Source organism: Chelmon rostratus, chromosome 14 (assembly GCF_017976325.1).
Source record: "Chelmon rostratus isolate fCheRos1 chromosome 14, fCheRos1.pri, whole genome shotgun sequence".
NCBI classification, from domain to species: Eukaryota; Metazoa; Chordata; class Actinopteri; order Chaetodontiformes; family Chaetodontidae; genus Chelmon; species Chelmon rostratus.
This window is the reverse complement of record NC_055671.1, coordinates 2,675,355-2,697,093: the sequence shown is the minus strand read 5'-3', so window position 1 is coordinate 2,697,093 and position 21,739 is coordinate 2,675,355. Positions and strand designations below refer to the sequence as shown.

The 21,739-nt window shown below is 40.4% G+C and overlaps 1 protein-coding gene across 1 annotated transcript in view; it reads left to right on the top strand.

Annotated features, from left to right (window-relative positions):
* The window catches only part of dlg2 (discs, large homolog 2 (Drosophila)), a 190,462-nt gene extending 171,622 nt beyond the window's left edge, over nucleotides 1-18,840 (top strand). The window contains exons 18-29 of the mRNA XM_041952695.1: nucleotides 2,377-2,479; nucleotides 4,264-4,308; nucleotides 7,150-7,264; nucleotides 7,735-7,911; nucleotides 8,467-8,542; nucleotides 9,845-9,941; nucleotides 12,039-12,089; nucleotides 12,603-12,704; nucleotides 15,911-16,083; nucleotides 16,401-16,510; nucleotides 16,923-17,014; nucleotides 17,780-18,840. Coding sequence (XP_041808629.1) covers nucleotides 2,377-2,479; nucleotides 4,264-4,308; nucleotides 7,150-7,264; nucleotides 7,735-7,911; nucleotides 8,467-8,542; nucleotides 9,845-9,941; nucleotides 12,039-12,089; nucleotides 12,603-12,704; nucleotides 15,911-16,083; nucleotides 16,401-16,510; nucleotides 16,923-17,014; nucleotides 17,780-17,886 — 1,248 coding nt within the window. The 3' untranslated portion in view covers nucleotides 17,887-18,840. The remainder of the gene's footprint in view (nucleotides 1-2,376; nucleotides 2,480-4,263; nucleotides 4,309-7,149; nucleotides 7,265-7,734; nucleotides 7,912-8,466; nucleotides 8,543-9,844; nucleotides 9,942-12,038; nucleotides 12,090-12,602; nucleotides 12,705-15,910; nucleotides 16,084-16,400; nucleotides 16,511-16,922; nucleotides 17,015-17,779) is intronic.
* The last annotated feature ends 2,899 nt before the right edge of the window (nucleotides 18,841-21,739 follow it).

The window sequence follows — 21,739 nt, the reverse complement described above, 5'->3', positions numbered from 1 at the left end:
CTGTGGTATTTACCAGTAAGTTTATTTTACACTGGCCATGTTGAATGGTGTGCTTCTCAGCTCCAGAAATGGCATTATGTTCCATTCAGAGCCATTCTGACGTTGCACCCTTTTAGCTTTAAACATCACTATCGGTGCTTTTCCGTGGGTTTAAGCCTCTCTCACCCTTTAGTCCAAACAAACAGAAGCAGTTGTTAAATGAAGGTGGGTAAGGTCTAGATTGTCCCAGACCAGTAGTGACTTTTTCACTTTCTGGAATCAACATGGTTATGTAGACTAAATTAGTCTCCTGCACCATTCTGTCCTCTTATGGATTTATCCTGCTAGTGTGTGGCCCATCGAGTTAGAGAAATAACTGGTGTATGAACTGTGGGTGATCTTTATGAGTTAATTCTAATACTACGTATATCAGCTGTCACCTGTGACCTGTGTGCCATAATGCTACATGTCCCCTCTCTGACACGCCTATGAATCCACAGTATTAAAACAAATAATCAATTTATCAATTAGTTGATCACCCAGTTAGCTGAACAGAAAATGAATCAGTGTATCAACTCTGATAGGTAATCAATGCTTTAAGTAATTTCAGTCAATCAGAAAGTTCAAGTTTCTGAAATGACTTGCTTCTTTGTTTTACACCACTGTGAATTGAATGGGTTTGGGTTTTTGACTGTTGGTTGAACAAGAGAGAAAAGGTTACAAACATTTTCACTATCTTCTGACAATTTAATTGAAAAAAAGAGTCAATGAATTTATCGATGATGAGGAGGAGATGTAGTTGCAGGATTCAGACTGGTGGTCATCCAGCTTGTCTGGGCCAAATGTCAGTATATACAGGAGGTGTAGCAGACTCTCTACTGAGTGACAAGCATGCAACAGTTAGCATTCGCTGCTGTGCATTCAAAGGAAAAAAGATAGATTCAGATCACCAAAGACTAATCAGAAGTCTCTACGAGGTTTGCGAACCAAACACTTCATATTCTGAGTGAAATGAGTCATGGAGTCCAGATATTTCGAAACCTGTCCACAGCTAACAAGAATATACTTTACAGTCCTCACAGTTTTGACCTTTTCAAAGCTGAGTGTTCACATTCTACTCATTCGATTGTGTTTTCTTCTGAGGAAGTGCCTGCTCTCTGTACTCCAGAGCAGTGTGATCACACACACTGGAAGACTCATGTAGAATGATGTGGTGTTTTTCTATCTTACCTGGGGAGATTTTCATCATGTAAAATGAGAGTGAGATGCGTCGTGACTGATACGACCCGGCTTGCTCACGCCAACATTTGAAAATCCAGCTGACATTAACTTGAAGGACTGCTGTAAGTGTACAGCAGAGATGACTTTTTTCTGTGAAGTTTGCACTCTGTAGTAGGTGTTAACCTAAGGTGTAGGTGTATATTTCATGGCTTAGTCATCATCTACTCCTGTTAAAGCACTGGCTCTACAATCTAAGGTTTAAAACACATCCTGCATAGTTTGCTTACAGCACGAGAGCCGTATAAGAAATAGGAAAAATGAATGTATGCATGATGACTGACTGAGATGATGAACAGACTACACAGCTTTCCAGGAGGAAGTGATTGTTCTGCCTCATTATAATTAATTGTAGCAGTTTGCCTCCCACACTAATGCCACACTGTGCAACAGATTACACTGCCTCCTCTCATTGTAGTGTAATGGCGTTGTGTAGCCTGCAGATCGTTGAATCAAATGGCACTGTCTGGCTGTTAATTTGCGTCCAATCAGCACCTCGATCTACCTTGATGAAAGCAGACAGTTGATATTCCAACAGTGGCCTGGTTTTGAAATCTAACAATAACTTCCTCTGTCTCCCCCCACTTATTGGCCATACATTCTTCAATCTCTGCACACTATGTGTACATATGCAATGTGGATTTTTTGCACTTGCACCTGAGGCTCTTTGGTCTGTTGCCACTGCCACAGTTGATCTAACACTGAAGGACAGCGCACAAACTGTGAAGGGAGTGTCAGAGACAGAAATGTAAAACTGTGTTAATCTTCTCGATAAAAGCAACACAGGAACAGAGACTTGCTTACATTTTCCTCCCTGAGATGACCATTTTAATGTGAATTAAGTGGAGCGTCACATTATATGGAAGATAATCTGATTGTGATCGTGTGAGAAAGATGAAAGATGCAAAGGGCAATGAATAAATACGCTAAGTCAATATAAAATAGAATTAAAAAAATAAAATTAATATGTGCCTTTGGTGTCCATTTAAAGCATGCCATTTAATTGCACAGGTGCGGAATAAAGTGAGGCTCATTTGTGTTGCAGGTCATTGTAACGTGTCCAATAAAACAGAAATTCCTCAAAAATGATCCTGTGGATGTTCCTTGTTGTTAAACCAGGTAAATGGCATCGACCTACGAGGAGCGACACATGAGCAAGCAGCGGCGGCGCTGAAGGGAGCTGGACAGGTGGTCACCATCATTGCCCAGTACAGACCTGAAGGTGAGTCAGCCAGGGACCCTGTGGGATGAATGTCCCGCTAAGCAGCACAGTCATACACAGGACGGTGCTCAGGTACTTCCCCTGTGCCTGCCGAGTGATTGGGTCAGAATCAGGCCAAATGATGGCTCACCTTACGTTTCATAGCTAACTGTAATGTGCTAACACATCGCCACCAAACCCTTCCAAGAATTAAAGTCACAATAAAAGCATCCCACAATGACCACACTATAAGACAGCCCGTACACAGTTTCTCAACAGTGTAAGAGCGTGTAGAATATTGTGATGCCTCCATAGTGTACTGTGGAAAGCCATCCTTTGTGGATTTGTCCATGTTGTGACAGCTTCACCAATCAGTGCCTTAACAGAGATGGTGGGACTTACGTAGCCTGAGAAACATCGTGTCTGTGGAGTTCAGAGAAAGAGAGGTCTTCACTGGTTTGAATCTCGCCAAACAACTGCACCAACTTAGAGCTTAAACTGGGAAATGATGCAAGGTCACTCACTTCTCATTTCATGTTTGGTTTGACATTTTCAAATCCCAAGGTTTTGTCCCTCCATTACACCACACGAGACTGCAAGCACTCACTGGACTCATTTATGGCTGTCTCATGATGAGATTTGAGCTAAGATGACACTTCAACTGAACTTCTTCTGTCAGATTTCACTTTCAGAATAAGAGCTCCATGAGCCTCAGTGAAAGCGTCCATCAGCTGCACGAGGTGTTCAGATCGGCACGATGAATTTTAAGATACCTGAAAAAGGCTTAAGTCTGCCACTGTAATGAGTGGTATGATGATGGAGCTGATTAGGGGTTCAGATATGTGCAGCATAATGATAATTACATGAATTTTCTCTCTTCCTTTACCATCTTTAAATTGTGCAGTTATTTGCCATACATTAAGTGCAGTCTTTGCTGAAACTAGTCCAACTGCACAAAGTTGTAAGTCTGAAAGGGGGTTTGGAAAACGAAGTTATGGCATCATCTTATTCACTGAACAATGTTCCACTCGTCTGAAATTTGTTTGTGGGTGTTTTTTTGTCCTGTACCATGAGCATGTAAATTGTAATAACCCATACAGAGCATGGTCATGCTAATTCACATCTACCAAAGACTGTCTGCCAGCCTTCTCTAAGTTAACATGTAGTGGATCAGACATCTTTGACTGGTGACATGCCTCCTCTGATTAAGGTCAGCTGCAGCAGTATCTACTCGAGGGCTGTAGAGACAATGACTCATGGTCAGAGACCTCTCAGTGTCTCAGAGGTGTCAAACTCAAAAACTATCCAGACCCTTATACCAAGAAAAAGTATGTATATCAAGGTTATTGTCTAACATTCAGAAAGTCAAAGGCTTCACATGTTGAGTTGTGGTTTCTTTATGCATTTCTTCATTTATGCTGAGATCATCAGTCAGGCCCGAGCTAATGGTCTTGGCCTTAGATTGCTTTTGCTTCTCAAACATGAGATTTTTTAAGATCTTGAGAGCTGATGCAAATTTCATAGTCCAGAAACTCAGGCTGACTTTGCCCCGTCTCGCTGGAGACTCTCCAGTAGAGTGGCAAAGATCAGTGGAGAAGCGTCAGGCTCAATCTGAAGTCCTCTGTAATCAAGAGTCTTAGTATTGGGATGAATAACAAATCTGTTTTATCGAATGATCCCATCTCACTTATCCAACCCGTGGCCTGGTTCCCGTCTGATGTGACATCTTAATGCTGGGTCTTGCTGACTAACTGGTCTCTAAAGCCCTCTGGGACTAACAACTGCTTTCTCTTCTTACCCATCAGAACTTGCTCTATGCTCACCGCGACGGGCCCACTCTCCTGCACCAGGTTTGTGCCGTTGGCACCTGTGGCTGCTCTTAGCTTTAGCGGCATTCACCAGGGCTCAGCTACGTGAGAGCCTCTGAGTGAATGTGATCACAGACAGCCTGTTCTCTCCTCTTCACCAAGCATTTGACACAGTGACGCACACCTCATCCTGTCCTCTCCCAGCCTGTTTGACTCTCACTCCTCCACTGCAGTGCACTTTTTAAACCCTCCTGACTGTACCGTTTGTTCCTGTGTTCCCAGGTCGTGACCCCTCACTGCCCTTTCTTCTTCCTCTTTGATGATGTATTTAAACTTGTGTGCTCGTTTTAGGTATGCTGTCTTTCAGGAGGTTATTATCAGTATATGCAGACACAGATACTTTGTTTCATTACATTACCTGTGTTTAATCTGTTCATCTGTTTTCCAAAGGTAGATTATAGTAAAAACTCTTAGTGTCCAGAGTACCCAGGATGTTGTGTCTGGAAAGAGGCACTGCTGGGTTTTTTTTTTGTTTGTTTTTTTTTGCTGTTTTAACACATGTAAGTTGTCATTACTGTGAATCCAAAAATGAAATCCTATTCACTTCCATTGTATTGGGGTGGAGTCAGAGGTGTCAGGAGTGAATAACATAGCCTCAACAAATTAACCCAAGCATAATGTACATTATTGTGCTTTGCAAGTGGTAAACGTAAGCAGCCTGCTGAATGTTAATTTAAAAAGTTGTTCACACCCGTGTTAGAGTTATTGAGACTGCTGCCTTCACAGGAAGAAGCAGACAGGCTTCTAGGTGCTAAGATTTCAATACCACACTCGCAGTACTCCTGGACCTTTACAAATTCATAAAATACAGATGCTCCAGATGTGTTCAAATGACATTAACTGCCTGTGAGGTGATGAACAGTATCTAGTTGCAAAACAAGCCCAACAGGTACAAGGAAAACAGACAGGTGAGTCTCGTGACGTGTTCAGGGCCAGATAGTTTTTTTGGATGCTTGTTCCTCATATCATCAGAAAACTAGGAACTTCCTTTTTAATATGTCACTTTATGGTATAAGTGTTTATGCATGATCAGATATACATGCAGTACAAGGGAGGGAGTTGTCTAGTAGATCTTAGAGTTGTAAAGCAAACATGGATTGCTTTAAAAACAGTTCTGCTGCTCGGTGCATCCATCTGCACTTGTCTCCGCCTCTGTGCTGCTTACGAGCAGCCACAGGAGAGATAGAGGTGTTTCCCTCTCTCTACTTAGCGCTGCACTCGGCACAGAATTGGACTGCATGTAGAGAGCAGAGGGAAGGAGCACAATATAAGAAAGAGATGACCGCAGCAGAGGATGTAACATCAAAGTGAACATGCAGACAGGTATGTGAGATTTTAGAGGAAGACAGGCATAAAAAATGAGAGGAAGATACGTTTAAAGTAAATCGTGTAGAACTTTCTGTTTCTAAAGTTAGCGTGTCATTTTACATTTGTTGTTGATGCTTATCCAGTATGAAAGGGAATCTCATCTGAGCTGCCTTCACTCACATGTGTATGCTCAGCCTTGTGATCTCTTCAGTAACTCTGGGTGATGAAGAGGCACATCAGTATCAGAGGAAGCATGAAAGAGTTTGATGGAAGTGTGGCAGTCATAGCTGGAAAACAGGTTTTCTCTATATTTACAGTATATATCTCTTATCTTTTCTTGCTGGATCACAGGTTGTGCGGTCGGTGGTTGGTTGTGTCATGACTGAACATGTCACGTCTCTTACTGGCTGATCTTCTGTAAGTGACAGATTAGCCAGCCATGCCTCGAGTTATCAGTTTTTCCATCCTCTTAGTAACTGCACTGTCAGGAAAAGCATACTTGTCAATGGAGGGACGGGTTTTCACATCCTGACATCCTCTTTTACTTTGCCAAGAGCGTTTCAGTCCATGGTCTCAGACGTCACTGACTGGAAATCCTGATGGGTCGCACTAAATGATGTGTAGGTTTGTGTATTCTCAGTCGATTGGTAGACGCCTGTGAATACAGCTACACAGGCTCGCCTCCAACATATTAAGATGTATTCTAACTATTCTCTCGGTAATCATTTCCTTCATGTGTTAAGGTGTTAATTATATATTAATATGAATATATGAATATCAGGCTATGTCGCAGTCAGGTTGGCTCACATTCACTTGCTAGTCCAAAAATTAACAAAACAAAATTGATGTCAAAAAGCTGTTCATTACATACAGTTTGGTATTTAATACTAGACGACTGGGGAAAATGTGATCTAGATGTAGACACTATGAAACACAAATATTGGCTTGAATTGTTTTAGTATAACAGCTACAGAGTATTGGCAGCAAATTATGTCACCAACTGAGAGCACAGTATTTTAAAGAAATAGCAAAAAGTCAATATAAGACTAAATACTGTATGTGTTCATGTACAGAAACAATGGAAATGTGCATCCAGTGCACTGTGTAGAGCTCACAATGACAATTATATCCAGCACCATATTTGTGTGCAGATTTTTCTGGAGCACACTTCCTGTCTTTATGATCATCTCCTCTAATTTTCCTGTAGTGAGAATAATGAGGAAATCATGGGCTGCCCTGATAACTCACCTGGCAGAGCGCGTGTCCCGTGTACCCAGGCTGCGTCCTTACCGCAGCGGCCTGGGTTCGACCTCTGCCGCATGGCATCTCCTCGCTTCCCCCTTTCCTGTCCAGGCCAGCAAAGAATGACCAAAAAATCAAATAAATCATTTTTCACTTAATAGGGGACACTTTAAGTTTTAGCCGCATCGTTAGGTTGACCTCCTCATACCCAGCAAGTACTGGAGTCTGAATGCAGACGTGTCAGTCCTGATTTATTCTAATCTTGTCTTGCAGAGTACGGGCGCTTTGAGGCCAAAATCCATGACCTGCGGGAGCAGATGATGAACCACAGTATGAGCTCTGGGTCAGGATCCCTGCGAACCAATCAAAAGAGATCGCTCTATGTGAGGTTAGTCTTTTTTGGATTTTACCCTAGTTTTAGATGTAAAAGTTAAATGCAGAAAAAATCAGAAAATGAAAAGCCGACCAATCCATGCTCCAAATATCTTCCATGTAGGGTCTGATTTATTCCCGACACCATGGCAAAACGATACGAAGCCCGTCTCTTGGAAGGGTTTTGATTCTTCTTTACACACGATGACAGAGAGGAAAATGCAGCTCATGATGTTTCTTTATGTCACAGAGTGTGGACTCGGTTGTAAAAGCAGGTCTGTTTCATCTGTAACTGAAACAGAGGAGTATTTCTTATTATAGAAACCCTCATGGACCAACAGTCACTGTTCTCTCTGACCTGGTAAAGCTGTGCTTCTCCTTTCTTTCTACCGAATTAGAAAAGACCTTATATGGAGGTGCGGCAGTGAAAAAAATAGAAATTCAGTGCATTTGCAGCACTAATCCTGATGATCTTCTTCTGAATAGGGCACTGTTTGACTATGAGAGGTCAAAGGACAGTGGCCTCCCCAGCCAAGGGCTCAGCTTCAGGTACGGGGACATCCTCCACGTCATCAACGCCTCTGATGATGAGTGGTGGCAGGCCCGCCGTGTCACCCCACATGGGGACAGTGAGGAAATGGGTGTCATCCCCAGCAAGAGACGGTGAGCAGTAGAGAGAAGTCTGTCTGTGGTTGAGGAAATTCTACATGTGCATCAGTGATTGGTGCGAATAATATCGACTGTCCTAAAAGAAGAACAATCTTCAGTCAATGACAGTGCAGTGCCACCGTGATTGAAATGGAAGGAAAACAGAATGATTTTAAAAAGAAGAAGAAAACTATTTTAATGGCCCTATCCATTACAGGGTGTGACATAAGAAATTCAATTCCAGAAACTCCAGTGGATGGTTAAAAATGAAAAGCCTCCACTCAATATGGGCTGGTGCATTATTACTTAAATCAGCATGCACATCAGCACTTGCCTTCATCTGGATGTCTTGACTCACAATGTAAAGGTGAACCCAGGACATATATGCAAGCACACATTTGCAATGCAAATATGCAATGACTGAGGAGAACAGAAATTTTAAAACACATAGAGAATACAGTGTTTGAAACTTGTCCTCCCCCAAACTTTCAGTAGTTCAGCATCGTGTCAGCGTGAGTGGTTCCATCTCATCTCTTTGGTGAATGTCTGACATGGCTCTTTGCTTGGCAGAGTGGAAAGGAAAGAGCGGGCGCGTCTAAAGACTGTGAAGTTCAATGCCAAGCCGGGGTCATTTGATTCTAAAGGGGTAAGTGACTTTATGAGAGCTGCAGAGTGGCAGTCTCTCTCACTGCAGTCCTTTGATGATTCATATTGTAGCTCACATTTAACTGAACTTTCTGTGTGTGAGAAACATCTTTAAGTGGCTGTATGGCTTCCTGTGTAACCACACAGTATGCACTGTCAGGTGTTCTTTAGCTCTGTTGTTCTCACTGTAGTTTCATGTCCATTCATAACTTTTCATATTTTGCCTACATGTCTTGCTTTTCATTCAAATATTTCATTTACACAACTGTATTAAAAAGTATTAAGTTGTATTCTGCCAACTTGTAAGCTAAAAGCACTGAAGCAGGTGGAAAATGTTGATTTTTGATAAGAAACTAACTTTAGGAGTAAACAGTGTCTTGTTGGACCGGTAGCACGCTCGACCATGACTCTCCCATGTTACAGAAGAAGAAGTTTGTCTTCAAGTGATGATACAGACAGCATGCTCATTATATGAAGTCTCGTCCTGTTGAGTTCCATCTTTTCTTTTCATCACTGCATGTGTTTTTGTGTGCTCATGACAGTCTTTTCTATGACTAAACCCCACCTACGTTACTCATAGCATGATCTCTGTAACTCTTTTCTCACCTTCTTTTTACTTTAAATACCTCTGATGCAACCATGGCACATCAAGAAGAACTGGTACATTTCTGCATATGGATGAAAAGACATTTCTTAAACCTTTTAACTCTTTAGATTTCACAAGTTTTTGGGGGAGTTTAATTGTTTTTTGCAGCGTATGCTAAAGTTTTCCCAATTCAGACAATAAAATGTGAAAAAAAAAACAAAAAAAAAAAACAAATTCCCTACCTTTATCCACATCAATCTTTGCTCATGGACAGAAGCAGAACTGCTGTTCCATCAAATCTTTTAGTGTCAACATAGAATCTATTCAGATATTATGTCAAATTATTTAGGGATACAACATACAATTTTTATTTTTGAGTAATCGAAATTATTCATTTTTGTAAATAATTGTTTACTCTATAACATGCCAGAAAACAGTAGTTAGTAATGTCCATCACTCCTCACGTTGTCTCCTTTAGCCAGATCAACAGTTCAAAACCTAAAGTTACTGTTCATAAATGATATTAAATTCTGTAAAACAGAGCTTGATAAATGACTGAAACGATGAATATAATAATCAACACTGTTGAATCTGGCAGAAACATATCCGTTCTCGTTGTCAGAGCTTCTTGACGTGCCACTTTCTGCAAGCAGTTGTTTTGTCTGCATGAACATGACAGATATGCCTGTGTGCCCCATGCTTTCTCTCCTTTCACAGTCATTCAATGACAAACGTAAAAAGAATTTCATCTTTACACGAAAGTTCCCATTCTACAAGAACAAAGAGGGTGAGCAGGATGGCAGTGATTCCGACCGTAAGTAAGCTCGCAGACACACATGTTCTTCCACGCAGAGCGTCGGTGTCGGTCACATGTAGAGCTGACAGGGGATTCGCAGGTGTATTTCAGGCGCAGAGGCTTCGTGGAGGCCTTTCCTGCTTCCTCTCGTGATTTCCTGTCGGCTTTGTTTTCTTTCTCTTTCTGTTGTGTCACAGTCAGATATACTCTGCCTCAGGTGCTGATCAGTCAGCAGGAGAGAAACCAAGTCAATGCTGTTCATTTTCCCGTGATATGTCCCCATATGGTGATATTGTACGACCCAGTTTCCCTTCAGAGAGCTCTTCGGCTCGGTCTCAGCCCAGCTCCATGTTATCATGTTACATTTGGCGCCCCCTGCTGGCTGCTCAGTGTCTGGACAGAGACAGATCTGTGGGCGTACAGCTCCCTCCTTTCCTTGCCTCGAACCTTTTGCTTATGTTGCGGCTGTCCTCCTTCCTCTCTTTCTTCTGTTCTGGCACTCTTTGGACGGCCAATAGGACATCCTGGGGATAGGTGATGATGGGTATGGGACAAAGACATTCAGTAAGTTGGTTCAGGAATGATTCTCATCTCTCTATTATCCCCCCACCCCTCCTTGCATGCTGAACTTGTTGGGTTTGTTGGATGGTGTGTTAACCTTCACAAGGGGTGAAGCAGGTTCACTCAACTCAACATGAGCATTCAGGTTTTAAGTTGTTTTATGGTAAAAAGTGCCACCTTATTATGAAGTGCAACGGGTGAGATGAAGTCTTTTTATATTTAAAAGCATTTAAAGTCACGTAAAGATTTTTTCAACATTTACCTTTTGTTCTGTTTTTTGTGAACTAGGATTGAGCTTTTGACAAAAATGTAGTCAGAGGATGATGATGTTTTGTTTTCTCTTTTAATTAATAGCTGATTCAATTGAGCTTATGTTCTTGCTTTTACATAGTATCAACCAGTCTGTTTTTGTTATTTTCTGTGGTTGCATGGTGTGAATTCACATCCATTAATACACTTATTGTGATAGCTCAGGCTTGTAAACATGGGAAACATGGTCCCAAAGCTTTGGCCTGTCCTGGTGAAGCAGTGCAGGCACTCCAGGCCACACTGTGTCTCCTGGAGCCGCCCAAACCTACATTGGCATGCTGAACAGACATAACTCCTTTTTTATAATCACACCCCTTACTGATGCCTTTGTTGTTTAATAAGTTTAATGCATGTTTGCATGACACCGGCTTAAACAGCTAGAATAGTTTTGTCTTTGTTTATGAGCATGTCAGTTTGAAGCAGACTTTTGGAGCATGTCACAATTAGTCTGTTGGCTTTCTAAGTTTTGCTGTGATGTGTTGTTTACTGTTGGACCAAACGTTTCAGTCATTTGTGATGCAGGCGTATACCGTCATGTCGATTTAAGTGAAAAATTCCTTTGGAACCAAGAGCCCTTACTGAGGTTAGCACCATCAGGCCTGTCTTGTGCAGGTGAAATACTTTAGGGATTCCTTTTTTGTTTGTGTTTTCTGCAGCCATCACTCACAAGAAATATCTCAAGTGTTTTTCAAATAAACTAATGTTAGAACTTCTCACTGAAACCATGCTGAATACACTTAACATCATGAGCTGGGATAGAGCATCACTCGCTTCCAACAAAAACTCAAATGATTTGTTAAATGTATGTGCAGTGATGTTACAAAAACCTCAGGGGACTATTTCAAATCACCACACTTTTTTACCAGGTACCTTTAAATCCTGTATTAAACATTATCCCATATTGTATGAAGTTTCCTGAGCTCCTAAATTTTACTCAGTTGGGCAGCTGGTTATGTAGGAGATTTTGTACTAAACTCCGAGTCAAAATATCAATAAAGGTTTAAAAGTGAATGAATTTATTTGTTTCAATTTGAAATATGGATTTACCCTGGGATCAGTTTATTTAACATTATTTAACATGCCTCTTTCTGTCTACGTCTGTAAGATGGACCAGAAATCATGTTCTGTGATACTGTATGTGCTTCCATGCATGTGGCTTCTGACCAAACAGGGCATGTGTTTTATGTCAGTAATGAGTATTTGTCCAAATAACACAATAATATTTTTCACCGTGTTCCTCACCAGGGAGTCAAGAGGACGTGATCCTCTCATATGAACCTGTGCTGCGGCAAGAAAGTAAGCGGTCACTTCCCAGTAAATGTGTCATGAAAGTCAGCCCTCAACATGTGAATCACAGAGTATTAATGTACTGTTATAATGTACACATGGACCCTTTGGATAGTTCAAACAAATAAATGACGGTTATATATATGTATGATTGTATGTATGTATGTGTGTATATATGCGTAATATATTTGAACTGAATTCCACCAATCAAGCCAAACATTACATTTTCAGTGTTCATACTACACGATGAGAACTGTACAGTTTGTAGTTTGCTTGCTTGTGCTGGAACAGACAGGAGAGAACCAGCTCAGCAGCTTGTCCATGTCTCATTATCCATACTTGTTATTCAGATTTCTGTTATATAAATATACTGTACACATATCTTTTAATAGACATTTGCACACAAACAAGATCTAAAGCTCCCCTGCACACACAACACATGAAAAATAACCTTAAGATTTACTTTCCTGCATAACATATGATGGATGTTGCTGAACTGTTAGTCTTTGTTTTTCCCTCCAGTTAATTATGCCAGACCTGTCATCATCCTCGGACCGATGAAGGACAGAATCAATGATGATCTGATATCAGAGTTCCCAGACAAGTTTGGGTCTTGTGTGCCACGTAAGTAGTTCATGGTAACAAAGCAGGAATTTATTTTGAATTGTTCATGGATAACTGTGAAACAAAAACTTTTGAAATTGTGTGTTCACAGTATTCATGTTATTACCTAATTTAACCCTGATTCCAAAAAAGTAGGAATGCTGTGGAAACAGAAAGCGATCATTTGTATTTGACATATACAACACGAAATATATGAAATATCAACTGAAAACAGTTCAAAGACAATATATTTCATGTTTGACCTCATCAGCTTCATTGATTTTTTAAAAAATCTTCTTATTCTGAATATGATGCAGCAACAATCTTTCAAACAAGTGAAGTTTCTGCCTTTATTTCAAGCCGACTCGACTCCTGTGACACATTATCTACTGGCCTCCTGAGAAAACACTGAGACACTTCAGCTCATTCCAAACTCTGCAGCTCGGCTTTTTAGCTGCTCTCCACAGGCTTCCTGTAACATTCACAATTGATTTTAATCTCCTAATTTTATGCATTCTATGTGCTGTATTTAAACTTTATTTTATAACAACTCTAAGTTGTTCTTTTTCAGTACTGGAGTAATAATGGCATGCTGGTTATTGGGTATTGTGCTCCTGGTGGCGTGATGATGTAGGGGCAGAGACAGGCCATGTTTGACTTCAGGAGGATGGTGCAGCGTAACTAACAGTGTAGGGGATACAAACAGCAGCATGTCCAAAAGATGAGAAAATTCCAAGAGCGTGTCGAAAGCTGAAATCTACAGTTTCCAGTTTAGCATCATCATCTGGATAAGACAGCAGATTTAACATGAACAAGATGACAAGTGACAACTATGACGGCTAACTGATCTAGGTGATGTTTTGCAACAGTTATGGCTGTTCTTGATTGTTACTGGAATAGTGCATGCAGGTGTGGGATATTTATGATGGGGCAAACTGTGAGAAGAGTACTTAGATATCCATTCACTGACCTTCAGGCAGCGAATGCTTTGCAGCAATGTAGTGTAAGTTTAATGTCAATAGATAAAAGACAAGATCCTCCATGATTTGGATGGAGGCAGTCATGTTTAGAGAGATTTGTTCTGTTGTAGAAGGTGGTGAAGCTGTCCACATGAGGGATGTTTCTGTTGTACCAGTGGCCCTTAAGCCTGATGACCTTAATTGGCTAAACAGGGAGGGCAGCAGGCCTGAAATGATGTACTGATACAGAACACTGTCATGATGTCTGCCACTGTTCAAACACTGCCAATGAGGCAGATAAACACGTTGGGACAGGAGCAACTAAAGACTGGGAAAGTTGTGGAACACCTGTTTGGATCATTGCACAAGTAAACAGGTTGATTGGTAACAGGTTATAGCATCATGATTGGGTATGAAAGGAGCATCCTGGAAAGGCTCAGTGGTTCACAAGTGAGGATGGAGCGAGGTTCACCACTTTGTGAACATGTGATTGTAGAAAGGACATTACATTGCTTGTACAGTGATTACATTCTGCCGTTATTTACATTTTACACAGCATCCCAACTTGAATCTGGAATCAGGGTTGTTGTAGCAGGACAAAATGATACTGACAATGAGTAGAAATGGTGAAGTCTTTGTCTGTGTTCATTGACGTGTTTGCCTGCTACTTAATCAGTCATGACCATGATCATATCCACAGTGGAGTCAGAGTGATGTTCTCAGTCTCATTGCACACCAGCATCACACACTCACCCCACTGTGTTCTCTAATGTGCTGCACTTTTCAGCTGTGGGATCTGTGGAGGATTTCAAATACCTCAATGAAACAGAAAAAGTAAAATGCATTACACACAGTCAGATGTCTTTGCTTTTTAACTGTAACTGATGGCTGGATGAATTGGTTTTCATTGTGACATTAATGTTCCATGCTGAACTCCATTTTACGTCTATGCATCAGGAACATTTTAAAAATTTACAAGAGAAAAAATTAGAAACATAAATATAAAGTATGTTAAGCTCTAATCCAATGTGCTGACATGCATATTATAGTCACACTACACAGGGCTTGAAATACTAAATTAAGTCTCGTGCTCCTTCTTTTGGGTGGATGTGTTAGGAGTATTTGCCCTGCTCCCCCTGCTGGGGGGTTGCCACCAGCTTTCCTCTCACCACTGTGAAACTAGATGCTCTAATCCCCTACACACTGTGCTGAGAGGAAGACAGGGTTGAATGCTGCTTTATGCCTCATCCTCATCCTCCCCTGTGCGTTCTGTAATGTGTTCTTCATCAGCCAAAGAAGTTTTTATTTTGCATGTTTTGATTTACCCATCTCTTTTATTTCAACACACCTTTTAAACCTTATAAAGCTGCCAACAGTTCAGGGCATCAAGGTAAGAGAGCTGATAAGATGAACTGATTCCTTCATCCCTTTATTTAGACAGTGAGTCTTGAAGTGATTTGTCCCCATCAACACTTTACTCCTGTGGTCCTTTTGGAATTATTGTTTGTGTAGTTTGAATGTGTGAGTGTTCAGATTATAGTCCACTTCCTACCTTTGTAGACGACATCATCTTCTCTTTAAAGATACCCAGTGAAATTTGCACAAAAACTTATAGAAAACTTAAAACTTTATATTTATTGTTAAATATCTAAACAATGAACAATTAGGAATTGCGGATTTTCCTAGTCTTTTTCTCTAGTCTAGAATCCACCCTACCTACCCACCATATTATCTAAACAATGAAATACCAAAGGGTGACTTTATCTGTGAACAATATTTAACGTCCCGTCTCCCTTTTTGCTCTTTTGTGCAAATTTCATGACAAGCACCTGTGAGCGGGTATCTTTAAAGGTAAATGTGAACCACAGTTAGATTCAGAGACAGTCTACTTGCCATAAAGAACTGACCAGACTCTGGTTGAGGCCAGGTCCAGATTGGTGGGATTTTTTTCCAACACAGAGCAGCAGGGCACTGTCCTAAATAAATAAATGTGACAGTAACCCTGTTCTATTTATGATGAAAGAAGCATTGGTGCTGACAATATCAGTGGTGTGAGAAATAGGCTCCCAGTCACCTCCACCATGCTTCGTGGTCATTCTAACAATGATGAACAGTGTTGATGTTTGCATAGAGCACATTTAAGAGTGTTGCTATGTGTTTTATAGACTTGAGCGAGACCTTCAGTGAGAATTAAAAAGTGTCTACTGGTGTTGCATGGCATGCTAATCACTAAGTTGTAAAGAGCTCATTGTCCTCCTTGCACCAAAGATACCACTCGGTCGAAGAGGGACTACGAGGTGGACGGGCGAGACTACCACTTCGTGATGTCCAGAGAGCAGATGGAGAAGGACATCCAAGAGCACAAGTTCATTGAGGCGGGACAGTACAATGATAACCTGTATGGAACGAGTGTCCAGTCTGTAAAATATGTGGCTGAAAGGGTGAGATGCTTTACTTGTTAATGACAGTGTGTTAGTTGCACCACATAGAAGCAAACATAAAGTGAAGCTCAGATTGTTGCTGTAAAGCCTGTATATTGTATACACATGTTTATCAAAGGGCCCACAGCGTATGGTTTTTATACCAAAGGAAAGAGCCAACGTCTTTCTCTTTTACTTGATGCTGCTTAGATTTACATCATATGAGATTTATTTGAAGATTTTTTAAAAACCTGTCATTGTGCAGCTGTGGTGTTCTAACCTGAGAGACGTTGTGTGCTTTAAGTGGTACATCTCTTGTAAATTCATGCCTGTCTCAGGGTAAGCACTGCATTCTGGATGTGTCTGGAAATGCCATCAAACGACTACAAGTAGCACAACTCTATCCCATCGCCATCTTCATAAAACCTAAATCTATTGATTCATTAATGTGAGTATTCGTTTTGTCTTTTCTTACAAACACAAACCAACACTCTTCTTTCTGTTATACTATGATCTTCCCCTAGCCTGCATGTTTACTCTACATTTGCTTTATATTAATGAAGGAATGTGGCCAAACTGTTTTTTCAGTCCTCCTATTTATGAATGAACATAGCATAGAAGGTTTATAACACACTATAATCCAGCTATAAGCAGAAGTTAGGATTGCTTGACAAATCCTGTACATCAATAAATGTCCTCATATCTGCATTAAAGCTACATTATAACATGTTATAAACTGTTTATTAAGTGTTTGTGTGCTGCTTAGAAATCCTAGAAAAGTGTTTTGTTCACATTGAGGCTGAAATAAAAATCAGAGTCAGCATGGTGTGTGATGTTTTGTGTTTTTCGCCCCTGTGCAGGGACATGAATAAGAGACTGACAGAGGAACAAGCCAAGAAGACATTTGACAGGGCTATGAAGCTGGAGCAGGAGTTTGGTGAATTCTTCACAGGTATGATATTAATAAAGGCACAAATACGAAAGAATCCCTCTCTATTCAGCTTGTGTCTCACTGCTCAAACACAGTATATGAACATACAAGGCTAGCTGGATCCTTGATTAAACACAGCTGCTGAATCAAAGGCACTGCTTCCAACTTAGCACAGAGCAGAAGGAGAAAGAAAGTTGTGCTCACAAGGCCGCATGCAGAAGGCAGAATTATCAGGATTATTGTAGAGAGATTTTCTGCTGAGCCCCGTTCAGACTGTCAGTGTAGACATACTGGACATGTCAGTTAATGCTGAAGCTGCCTTCTGCAAGTATAAAAGGAACGATGTTGGTGTGACAGATCATTTTTGTCATATAATCATTAATAGGAGTGCACGGGAGGATTTTAACTTACAATGATTCCAGTCCAGCACGTGAAAAAGTTGATTTTTTGTGTTTTGTATTAGTGGTTGTTCTGACTTTCTTAACTTGAACAATCCAATTTAACAATACTTATCACTGACTTTTGGAATCTTAAATCCAACTTTCAATGACAGAAGTGAAATGGAGTCATTTAAAGTATGTAAGAAAAGCACGTTTTAGTCTCTATGTATCATCTTTTTATGTGATAATAGCATAATTAAATGTTTACTGATGGGAAAAAGGAAAAAAATCTCCATATTCTATCCATGGGGGCTTTAAACAGTGAAAAGATGCACATGTGACTGTGATGATTTCAATTTGATGTGCCTGCTTCCATAGTACATAAAGAGTTCCCTTTGCTTTGCAGCCCTGGTTCAAGGAGACACCTTAGAGGACATTTATAACCACTGCAAACAGGTGATAGAGGAACATTCAGGACCCTATATCTGGATCCCCTCAAAGGAGAAACTATAATAACTCATCACCCTGGAAGGGAGTCTGGACTGCTAGAAACTAGTAATAAGATGTAACATATGATAACTGTATGGCGATGAATAGTCTTCATAAATAATTATTGTGAATATGTTTTGTTTTTTTATTTTCTCTTCTCTTCTGTTTGGTTATTGCTTCATTTTTCACTCAACATGAATGTTCCTGAATGTATACCACAAAGTGTTAGGAAATTTAGGTCTTGAAACATGAACCATTTGTATATTTGTTGATTTTCATTTGAACAAAAAGGAAGCGAAATGTAATGAAGTGTAAGTAAACGTGGGGTATGTGTTCACATCGGCGAGCAGGAGGTGGACTTTGCTTTGCTAACGTAGGAAGGAAAGTATTCCAACGGTGACCCCCTCCCCCTCCCCTCACACTACAGCAGCTAGCCAATAATGATATGAACTTAATGTTTTGTCTGATTTAGCATCTGTGCATCCCCTGAACACAGCTTTGCTTTGTGTTTGTTTACATCCTTGAATTACTGTATTTATTTCTCTGACGTGAGGAACATGAATTATTCAATGTAAGATTTTCATGGTTTTTGTTTTTTTTATTAAAAGCAGACATTTCTCATCCAGCTGTTGCATTGACAATGATAAGTAAAGGGAGAAAGCTGCTATCGGCAACAGAGATGTAACACTATATTTTGCTACTTAAATTGCTAGAGGGCACAAAAGCACAGAATTATTTATTGAAAATATAACTTTGATTAAAAGGTCATTTTCAGAGCATATTTTATTTGAGTGATGTAGTATGTTGTGACTGTGTTAGGGTGGCTGGGAATATTATGGTCAAAGAGACGTTTGATGTTCACAGTAATTTGTAGACTTGGAGTGGAGAGGGCGGTTTAAGTAGTGAGTAGATTTAATAGTGAAACACGTTTTTGTCTTTTCAAACTAAAAGCAGGACAGTGAAGAACAGGAATGAAAATAAAAGGCCAACACTTTTTGAAAGTGTAAAAATGTCCGGTCGAAAGGGCAAAACCAGAGAAGGCAGAACACAAAAGTAAAGTGAAAAGCAAAATTGCACAAAATGCAGTTAAGTATGTGAGTTTTAACTTTACTTTGAAGACAGTACTGACTCAGATGGCTTGTTCTCCTCAGGCGAGCTGCTCCAAAGTGTTACTGAGGACGTTTTGATGATGGTTGGCTCTATATGTGTCGAACCCAGCGACCTGAGGCAGCTCTCTGGTTCATAAAGTCTGAAGTTTCTGTACAGTATCGTGGTGTATCTCCAGACAGTCTCCCTGTTGAGCTGCAGTGGAGGGATAGAGACACAAAGCGAGAATTTTGTAATAAGAAATCTGTAACTTTGAAAGATACTCAACTGATCTGTGTAATCTGTGTCCCCATCACATATGTTGGAAGCTCATTAGGAAGAGATCTCTTAATGTCCGGTACGAGCAGGAGGAACGATTCCAGCAAGAAAAACCTGTTTCATTGTACATACAGGCGCCTGACTAGAGAGACGGTGTTGAAAAAACATCAGTCTGTCCTGTAATTGTTAAATATGAAAATGTAGACATTTTAAACACTGATTGTGGAAACAATGTACAGTATTAGTCACTGGTGACCTCAACCTAAAACACTAACATTGGCCCTCAGGTGGCCCATCACTGAACCTTAGTGATTCCAGCTCCTGCCTCTGGCTCGAACAGGAAGCTGTTTTGATAGCTACAATCATGGCTGACCTCCAGTCTTACATATGAGATATTTCTGGGATGGAGAAATCAGACTGAACGACCCTTTTAACTCACCAGAAAGCCAGGTGTTTAAATGTTCAGCAGAACACCTGACAGGACAGCAAGGAACTACCCTGAACCTGCTATGGAGAGCCAGGAGGCCTGAATAAAGCTGTCAGATTTCTTACTGTTTGTTTTGAAGTGGTTGTGCCCTGATGTCCTGAGCAGACGCCTAATTGATGCAGCACGTTACAATATATATATCCACTGTTCATAGTTTACTCACCAGTGGCTTGCCTTCTTTGAAAGGGCATACAATACAGTACCTCGCTTTGTTAAAAATGAAAAATAAAAATCCATTAAGTACTTAAAGCACTTGGAATGACTAATGCATCTACCAGTGTGAAACCCTTCCTGTTCTGTTTAGCTGCGATGCCATTGGTCGATAGATTCCCCTGACAACAATTTGTGAGTGTTATATATTCCTGCTATTTGATTTAGACGGCATGTTTCACCCAACCTGTTACAAAGTAAATGTAGTGGTTACATTAAATGCAGGTATGTTTCTAATCAACGGGACTTTTCAAAAGTGCACTTATTCATTGTTTTTGATAAGGAAAATAGGCACTGTATGATAACAGTAATAAATACAATTTTTAAAGCAAATCTAAATCAGATCCACTGATTATTGTGTAAGGAGGCACAGTGAAACCTGAGAAGACCGAACCCTGACCTGTTTGTATGGACCACATACTGTACCTGTAGTAGCTCATAAGCACTTAAAACACACCGTTTCTGAAACAAGTGTGTGCTTCGAAGGTGAAAATGATGTTTTTATGTACAGATAGGACCATGTTTCTCTTGTCCCTTGTCAGATATTAGTTGAGATTTGTGGCTGATGGAAAAGCAAATGTTTTCAGCACTGATATGTGTGAATCAGCACTAGTGTTTCCTTTTATTTTTACAATATGTTCCATCGTTCATTTGCAGATTTTCCATAACGTATTGGTCACCACTTGCCTTAACAGAGAAGGTTTACTGTATATCAGATATTGAAGCTCATAAATGTACTTTTCCTTTGAGAACAGAACATTTTATTTAATCCTCCTTCACGTCCAAACTTCAGTGAAAGAAGACTGAATCAAATCTAAGGTAAATGTCATTCTGAGGGTGTTGATACCTTGCTCTGATAAAGTTCAACGCTGATGACATCTTTTATATTATGTAATTCAAATGATCTTAAAAATGAAGAAGAAAAACATTTTATGATGAGACGACTCGATATTTTGACCCTTGTTTTTCAAAAGTGTTATTGGGCAGCAATATGATGAGATAAAAAAGAGGTCTTCATACTGGCTTGATACTAATGCTAAACCTAATACAGTACTTCCAAAGTCATTGTGAACATTTGAACACATGATATGACAGGACGCAGGCCAGAGGGGGTTTTGTGTGGAAATGTAAAGGATGTTTGACCTATGCATGTTGCAACAGTCTTCTGTTTCCTGTGGATGTGCAATATTCAACGCACCTGAGGCATTGGGGTACTTGCTGTGTTTTAAGACATGATCAAACTGCAGATTTGAATCATTCAATCAGACTTGTGTCTATTTTAAACTAAATAAAAACACTGTTGTAAGAGGTTTTGTCCAAGCACTATGTTTTGGTTAACACACTTAGCATATTCCCCATCAGTAGTAAACCTTTATTCACAATTTATGTTTCAGTATTTCAGCTACATATTTAGCATGTCAGTGTTCTCTCCCCATGTTAACATGGACTGACTGTCCGTATTCAGGGGCTGCATCTTTGGAAGGGTGCCGCCTGTAAAGGTGCATCCTTCATTAATGGTGGAGGACAATGGTGAGCCTCAGCAACTTATTACATTTTAGATATACACTTCACCAGCAGGAAGTTGCCCTCAAACCACTGACAATGTGGAAATCTCATTGGAGAACTGGAACAAGTTCCACGACAGGCTGGTTTTCAGTTTGAGCCGTGACATTTCACGTCAGTCAGGCGCATGGCTTCCATCATTCACATCCTTCGCCGGCTGTTCCATTGGTCCAGTTCACTGGTGTATGCTCCTGCTTCATTCACAAAACTACTGACCTGCATGGAGCAAGTCAATGTCGCTGGGATTTTAAA